Raw genomic sequence first — 8,734 nt, forward strand, 5'->3', positions numbered from 1 at the left:
TTAAAAGTCCTATTAGCATGCTTCGGCATATACCCTATTTATGGAAGCGAATATTTGAACTAAAATAAAATTAGCTGAAAATTGCTCTTTGAATAATATACATCGTATTTTAGAGGGTATTGAATATTTGTAAGTGAAACCTGGAAATTGAATATGAATTATTGAATTTACAAGTACGAAAACGTGTTTGAAATATTTTTAGTTGAAAAATTCACAGCTTAAATAAACAGGTATGTTAAATTTCAGGACCTAAAAATACAAACCCTGCAATTCAAGTTATTAAAATGCAAGAATTGTTAATAAGGTGTATTGTTTCTTTCAGTTTGTGCTATTCAACAAGCTTTTTAATACTTAATACTTTTGGCATTGATTTTGTTCCATACAAAGCTGAAGGAAAATGAATGAATGAAACTGCGTTAATATCCCGGACGAGCCCCCGTCAATCTGTGTTACTGTGAATTTGGTCGTCATCACTGATGTGTTAAATACCCCAGCCTTCTGCAGAGGATCTCCAAAATTTCCGCCACACACAATATCATGGTGATGATGGTGAAGATGTACATGGCGCTGAGGAAGATGGTTTTCTCGAAGTGTTCGGGAACCATACATTTGGTGAAGTTGAGCCTGCTGTCCAGAGGTCTGTAGTCGCAGAAATACAGCGGGTGAACCAGGAAGCCAAACAGACGACTCTGGAGCCAGAAAGCTGCAACCTCCAGCAGGATCCGCAGGAGTACAGAGATGATGTAAAACACGGTAAATGAGCGTCGCTCCAGAATCTTCTCCTGCTCTATGTTTTTATATGCTGCGTAAAGGTGAAATGCTGCACCGGGAACGAGGACTGTCACGAGCTGCAGCGCCCAAAACACCTGTGGAAAACACAGACTGAAGGTATTTGTCATATTTTTTCAGAGTAATATTTTCGAAAGAGTATTTATTTATTTACGTTTATATGTGCATTTGCAAAAATCCTAATAAATGTCACACTAAATTATAATTATAGGCTGTTCTCCATTTATATTGGTAATAAGAAACATTATTGTTGTCTTTGTTCCGCTGTGGTGACGCCTGATGAGTAAAGCGACTAAGCCGAAGGGAAATGAATTATATTTTACACTAAAATACATTGAAAACAAATGTCCAATTAAATTACATCTTGAGGTATCTAGGTTTCCTTTGTAAACAAATTCTCTTTACAAACCTTAAATTCTGCCATTTATATATATATATATATATATATATATATATATATATATATATATATATATATATATATATATATATATATATATATATACAGTTGATATATATATATATATATACAGTTGATATATACAGTTGAAGTCAGAATTATTAGCCCCCCTGTTTTATTTTTTCCCCAATTTCTGTTTAACAGAGAGATTTTTTTTTCAACACATTTCTTAACATAATAGTTTTAATAACTCATTTCTAATAACTGATTTATTTTCTCTTTGCCATGATGACAGTAAATAATATCTGACTAGATATTTTTCAAGACACTTCTATACAGCTTGAAGTGCCATTTAAAGGCTTAACTAGGTTAATTAGGTTAACTAGGCAGGTTAGGGTAATTAGGCAAGTTTTTGTATAACGATGGTTTGTTCAGTAGACTATCGAAAAAAATGCTTAATGGGGCTAATAATGTTGACCTTAAAATGTTTTTTAAAAAAAATAAAAACTTTTTATTCTAAAGCTTTTATTCTAGCCGAAATAAAACAAAAAAAAGTTTCTCCAGAAGAAAAAATATTATCAGACATACTGTGAAAATTTCCTTGCTCTGTTAAACATCATTTAGGAAATATTTTAAAGAGAGAGAGAGAGCACATTTAATTGCTTTTGCCTTTCAAAATGTATTTTAAAACAAAATAAAACTAAATGGTTAAGCTTCTTATATCAACCTACAGGCAGAAACTGAAAACAGCCAAACCTGTATTAAGATCTGTGAAAAGATGGACTAACGAAACAGAGCGGGATCTACAAGCCTGTTTTGACCTCACTGACTGGAGTGTTTTTGAAGCTGCTGCAAACGATCTGGATGAGCTCACAGAGACTGTAACATCTTATATCAGTTTCTGTGAAGACGTGTGCATTCCTACCAGGACTCAACTCACATACAACAATGACAAACCATGGTTCACTGTAAAACTCAGACAGCTACGTCAGGCCAAGGAGGTTGCTTACAGGAATGGGGAGAGGGCCTTGTATAAGCAGGCCAAATACACTCTGGAAAAGGAGATCAGAGTCGCAAAAAGGAACTATTCTGAGAAACTAAGGAGTCAGTTCTCTTCCAGCGACTCAGCATCCGTGTGGAAAAGTCTGAAAAACATCACAAACTACAAGACACCATCCCCCAGCACTGTAGACAATGAACGACTTGCAAACGACCTGAATGAATTTTACTGCTGGTTTGAGAAAACCCCCCACACCCACTCTGAACTGCTCTTCACACCACCATTAACACCTCCACCACCCCCGCCTCCCCCATACCTGCACTTCAGTTCAGTGAAGATGAGGTGTGCCAGGTCTTCTGGAAACAAGAGGAAAAAAGCACCAGGCCCAGATTTTATAACACCAGCCTGTTTAAAATCCTGTGCTGACCAACTGGCCCCCATCTTCACCCTGATCTTCAACAGATCACTGGAGCTGTGTGAAGTGCCCTCCTGCCTCAAACGCTCCACCATCATCCCCATCCCAAAGAAACCCAAACTTACATTACTAAATGACTACAGACCGGTGGCACTAACATCTGTGGTCATGAAGTCCTTTGAAAAACTGGTGCTGGCCCACCTGAAGGACATCACTGAACCCTCACTGGACTCTCTTCAGTTTGCATACAGAGCAAACAGGTCTGTGGATGATGCAGTAAATATGGGACTGCATTATGTTCTGCAACACCTAGACAGACCAGGGACCTATGTGAGGATCTTGTTTGTTGACTTCAGCTCTGCGTTTAACACTATCATCCCAAAACTTCTCCTGCCCAAATTAACTCAGCTCTCTGTGGCCACCGCTGTCTATCAGTGGATCAACAGCTTCCAGATGGACAGGCATCAGCTGCTGAAGCTGGGAAAATTCTCATCCAGTACCTGCACTGGTGCCCCCCAGGGGTGTGTCCTCTCCCCACTGCTGTACACAAATGACTGCACTTCAATGGACTCCTCTGTCAAACTCCTGAAGTCTGCAGACGACACCACACTTATCGGCCTCATTCAGGACATGAGTCTGCTTACAGACAGGAGGTTAAGGAGCTGGCTGTCTGGTGCAGTCACAACAACCTGGAGCTCAACACGCTCAAAACAGTGGAGATGATAGTGGACTTCAGGAGAAACCCCCCAGCTCTTCCCCCACTGAGCATCATGGACAGCATTGTGGCAGCAGTGGAGTCATTCAGGTTCCTGGGCACCACCATCTCTCAGGACCTGAAGTGTGACACTCACATTGACTCCATTGTCAAAAAAGCTCAACAGAGGCTGTACTTTCTTCGTCTGCTGAGGAAGTTTAACCTCCCAAAGAAGCTGCTGAAACAGTTCTACACCTCCATCATTGAATCAGTCATCTGCACATCAATCACTGTCTGGTTTAGCTCAGCTACTAAATACGACCTCCAAAGACTACGTCGAATAGTTCGGACAACTGAGCGAATCACTGGGACAACCCTTCCTACTCCCCAAGAACTGTACTTATCCAGAGCGAGCAGAAGGGCTGCCAAAATCACTCTGGACCCCTCACACCCAGCACACTTCCTCTTTGAACTTTTACCTTCTGGTCGACGCTACAGAGCACTGCGCACCAGAACAGCCCGACACAGAAACAGTTTCTTCCCTCAGGCAATCCATCTCATGAACACTTGATGATAATAATTGTGGAACCAACATCACTACTTGCTATACATTTTTTATACACATATACACTTATTTAACAACACACTTTACATGCCAATTTGCACATAACAGCTGCACATAAAACGTTGTATATAGTAATATAGCTCTAAATACACTTGTCTCTTTGTATATTTGCACTCACTACTTAATTATTTTTCTGTTTAAAATATATTTATTATCTGTTCTTTGTCCTGTCTCTGTAATTCTGTTGCACTGTAGAAGCTCTGTCCCCAAAACAAATTCCTCTTATGTGCAAACATACCTGACAATAAAGCTCTTTCTGATTGTGATTCTAACAGAGTGTGGGCCAATATAAAGTAAGAATTTAAAAAAATAAAACCCACGCCAACACAGGGAGAACCCAGCAAACACACAACATTGCCTCAACGTAGCGACCTTCTTACAACGTTGTACCAACCTTGCAAAAAGGTTGAGGATTGTACGTTGTTGCTAAAGCTTGTCACAACGATGTCATAATGTTGTCATTTAAACATCATGTGGGTCGCATGCTTTAGGTTGTGCTTAGGTGGAATGGACGACCACCGTACAACATTTACTCGTCACAGCTGAATCAGTTTAAATATCAACAGACCGTCGTCTTATTCATCAACGACCGAGACGTGAGTATTGCTTCATTTCTTCTTACTGAATAAGATATGTAAATTGTGAATATTCAAACAAACCTACGATTTCGACAACATTCTGTTGCAACATTACACACACAAAAAAGCCATAATGAAGTTATTATGAGCGAGTATCATTTCAGCACTCCGTTCACAGACGGCGACAACATTAAAATCATTATGTTTAATCTCTCGTTAAAACATTTCCTGATCATTTACCTACCCCTTGTCTGTAGTCAATTGGACAATAATGTTTTTTTGAGTTCAGTTTTTTCCATATTGATCATGATCCATCAGTTATGGATACTTCATCACACGATCCCAGCTGACCAACTTTTTACAAAACACACGAGCTGGTTTTTTAAATACACAACACCTCTGTGCAGTTTGTGTCGCGTTAAAGGGACAGTTCACTTAAAAATAAAAATGTACGCACAAATTATTTGCCCTGTAAATAATAAGTGACTCCAAACCTTTAAGTTTCTTTTATTCTGTTGAACACCAAAGACAGTATTTTAAAGAAATAATCTGAATTCTGTGAGTATTTGCTTTCATAGTAGGAAAAACACTATGGAAGTCAACAGTTACAATTTTCCAGCTTTATTCAATAGATCTTCTTTATTGTTCAGCAGAAAAAAAAGCAAAACTAGTTTGAAAAAAGTAAAGGATGAGGCTAAATGACAGAATTGTCAGTTTTGGGTGATTCATCCCTATAAATTAAAGTATATAAGTTGATGTTAATATGCCTAGTTAATATTGATATCAATAAAAAGATCTGACTTCTGTTAACTCAAACCTGCTTTCCCTGTATCTCTAAATTCATTTAATTGTATGTAATTTTGATATATGATATATTGTTAAAGAATTAAACTTACTGGAGATTTTATATGTAATTAAATTACAATAAATGTCTGAAGCTTCAATGTAAACTTATTGCTAGTCAGTAGTCATTTGCTGTGTAGTCCTGTTGTGTCAAGCTCTGATCTGTCCTCTCTTGTTCACTACCTATTTGACTTGTGTCTGCTGTGGATCCATCTCTGAAGCTGGATTCTCTGTTGGATTTGTTTCTTCCTCTGACTGCTTTCTCCCTACCAACAACTACGCCTGGTCTTCAGCTGCGCTCCCCGGTCTGCTGATCTCCAGTGCAGTTTCACTGCCCAGTGTCTGCATTTTAATTGATATATTTATTTATTTATTTATATTTACATTTTAATGATTTCTTCTTTATTTTTCTTGTTTGTTTACCCTTTAGTTTAATTATAATATAGAATATATATATATATATATATATATATATATATATATATATATATATATATATATATATATATATATATATATATATATGGGGGTATATTGAATAAAATCTAAACTTTAATTTATACTGTTTGCTTATAATTAGATGTGTACTGTATGCATTAAATGTTGTGAAATATATAATAAAAAGTTTGATTATATTCTTTTGTGTGGCATTTTTATACTTCAAAGTTTACACATGAAGTTGTTAAATTAGAAAGGAAAAGTAAATGAACAATATTTAATATTGAGCAACACTGTAAAAGAATTACTGCTTATTCTGTATTCTGGGCAGTATTAATAAACTGCCACAAAAAAATATTAATAGTAGCAAGAACGTCGTCTCGCGTTTGCTGAATGTCACACGACAACGTTGCTACAGCCTTCTCACGTCTTACATGCGGCGACGCTGCCTTTGAAAAAATACAACGTTGTGCAGACATCGCTACAACGTAGATGTGTTTGTTGGGAACATGCAAACTCCACACAGAAATGCCAACTGGTCCAGCCGAGGCTTGAACCAGCAACCTCCTTGCTGTGAGGCGACAGCGCTAACCACTGAGCCACCCTGCCGCCCTAAATTTTACATATTTTAATTATTGTTTTTTAATTTTTTTAATTGGTCTGACCTGCGGTGTGACGGGTCTGAACTGGTTGTAGCAGAATAAGTTGACCTCCCTCCTGTCCGGATCACAGCTGAAGTGAAGCGCTTCATTCCCGTAAACTGCAAATCCCAGAACTCCCAGGAAGAACATGCGCACTGAGCCGAAGAACAGCGTGTGGAACTGGCCAATCACAGTCGGAGGCCGGAGCTACACAAACACCAATCAAACGAGGCAGCGTCAAATACCAAACACTACCCAACACCTGCATGAGAAAGATTGAAGACAGCGAAGTAAAACCGCTACAAATTCGGTACCACAAAACAGTAAGTTAGCTACAGTATCTGTACACGTGTTTGAATGGAAGAATATAATAATGAATGTTATTTGAATGTGTGAATGTGTAACTTTATCCTTAACTTACTAAAATTAAAACATAAACAAAGAGGAGAAAACCCGCTACAAATTCAGTCCACCATTACAGTAAGTTAGCTACAGTATCTATACACGTGTTTGAATGGAAGAAGAATGTAATAATGAATGTTATTTGAATGTGTGAATGTGTAAAAAGTCATTCATACAAACTCAAAAACTAAAATGTTTTCTGAAAATTCACTAGAAAATCGTTGAAAACATCTGTTGACAAGGCTGTGAGTGGTATGAATCCATTTAAAATAAATACAATAGTGTAATATACACTCGATAAGGTGATTTTGTCAGGTCAGAAACATTACCTGTAGAAAAACATCAGCATTATTATAGTTATTGTTATCCTTAATAAAATGTTTTAATAACTTTAACCTTAACCTACTAAAATTAAAACATAAATAAACAAACAAAGAGAAGAAAACCCGCTACAAATTCAGTCCACCATTACAGTAAATTAGGTACAGTATCTGTAAACGTATTTGATTGTATTTGAGTGTGTAAATGGGTAAAAAAAACCATTCATACAACTCAAATGTTCTCTCAGAATTTACAAAAAATGGTTAAAAACATCTGTTGACAAGGCTTTGGCTAGTATGAATCCATTAAAAATAAATATGATGACCACTTCAGAAGCATTACCTTAAAAAAAAACAACAACAGCAAGCATTAATATAGTTATTTTTATTCTTAGTAGCCTACTAAAATGTTTTCAAGAGCCCCTATTATGGGTTTTTGAAAATGACCTGTCAATGCAGTGTGTAAAGGGGGTCGCACACCGGATGCTCCGCACCAAGCAGCGCCATGCATTTTAGGATTCTAAACATAGATTTCTGTCAGGATACGCAAACATCTGAATAGTTTCTGGTGTGCGATACTTGTAACTGTCATGAACGGCGCATGCGGTGTGTGATCCCCGTAACACAGCTCTAAGTGAATGAAAACATCCAGCTAAGGTTTAAATCTTAAAGTGCACCGTGTTTAAAACTATTGATTCTTTAACGAAATAGTCGACTTGGAGTCAAATAAATTAATCGTATTTGGTTTAGATCTTTTGCCTGAATGTGTCAATTTATCAACAAGTATGTACGGCCAGATCCGGTAAAAAGTGAATGCGCCTTTTTCCTTCAGACACTAGTGGAGCGCGGGGGATCACGGGACTGATCCAGATGCGAAGATGATGTTGAAAATTGGACACATGCTTCTTCCTTTACCAGTTTAAATGCATTTCTGAACTCGCGATTCTCTGCTGTTTGTCTTTGCTATGGCACAGTCAATTTTCAAAACAGGTAAACTTTTGCCACTGTGGATTAAACCAAGCGGCAACCTCCCGCTCTCCCTCGTGAAGCTAATATGGAAGTAACTGAAACTGCAATTCATCTAAATTCCGCTTCTGGCTCCATAAAAGAGCAAATTGCAATTGAGCCCACTGTTAGAATGGCCAACTTTACAGCAGAAGAAAAGGTGTTTACAGCCTGGTACAAAGAACGATTTTGGTTCATATAGCTAATATTACCCGTTGTGACAACTGTGAGGGGGGTGAATTTGTTTTATAAGTCATCTGTTTCCTTTATATTAGGTTATATTAAGTCTGCATAATTAAGGACGTGGCCACTTGAGTGATAGCTAGGTCATTATCAGATGATATGGCATGCTGTGTGCACTTAATTGTGCTCACAAACCATTCACGTGACCTCCATTTCCCAGGTGAGTGAAATTATATACTTGTATATCATCTCTATAAATTTATTTGTTTAATTTAAGATCATTTATAATTTTCTTTAGACCTGTAATGTACTTCAGAATCTGACAGACTGTTTAGCTGTAGGCTCTAGAACAGTCATCTGAAGCGTTGTCATACAGTGTTATGCCTGGATTTCATTAATAG

At 37.5% G+C, this 8,734-nt stretch overlaps 1 protein-coding gene across 1 annotated transcript in view; it reads right to left on the minus strand.

Moving 5' to 3' along the window:
• Positions 1-368: 368 nt before the first annotated feature.
• LOC130244175 (gap junction epsilon-1 protein) overlaps positions 369-8,734 on the minus strand; it is an 11,254-nt gene continuing 2,888 nt past the window's right edge. Inside the window, exons 2-3 of the mRNA XM_056476475.1 lie at positions 6,448-6,630; positions 369-866 (exon numbers count right to left, since the gene is read on the minus strand). Coding sequence (XP_056332450.1) covers positions 471-866; positions 6,448-6,630 — 579 coding nt within the window. The 3' untranslated portion in view covers positions 369-470. The remainder of the gene's footprint in view (positions 867-6,447; positions 6,631-8,734) is intronic.

This window comes from Danio aesculapii, chromosome 17 (assembly GCF_903798145.1).
Source record: "Danio aesculapii chromosome 17, fDanAes4.1, whole genome shotgun sequence".
In the NCBI taxonomy this organism is placed as follows: Eukaryota; Metazoa; Chordata; class Actinopteri; order Cypriniformes; family Danionidae; genus Danio; species Danio aesculapii.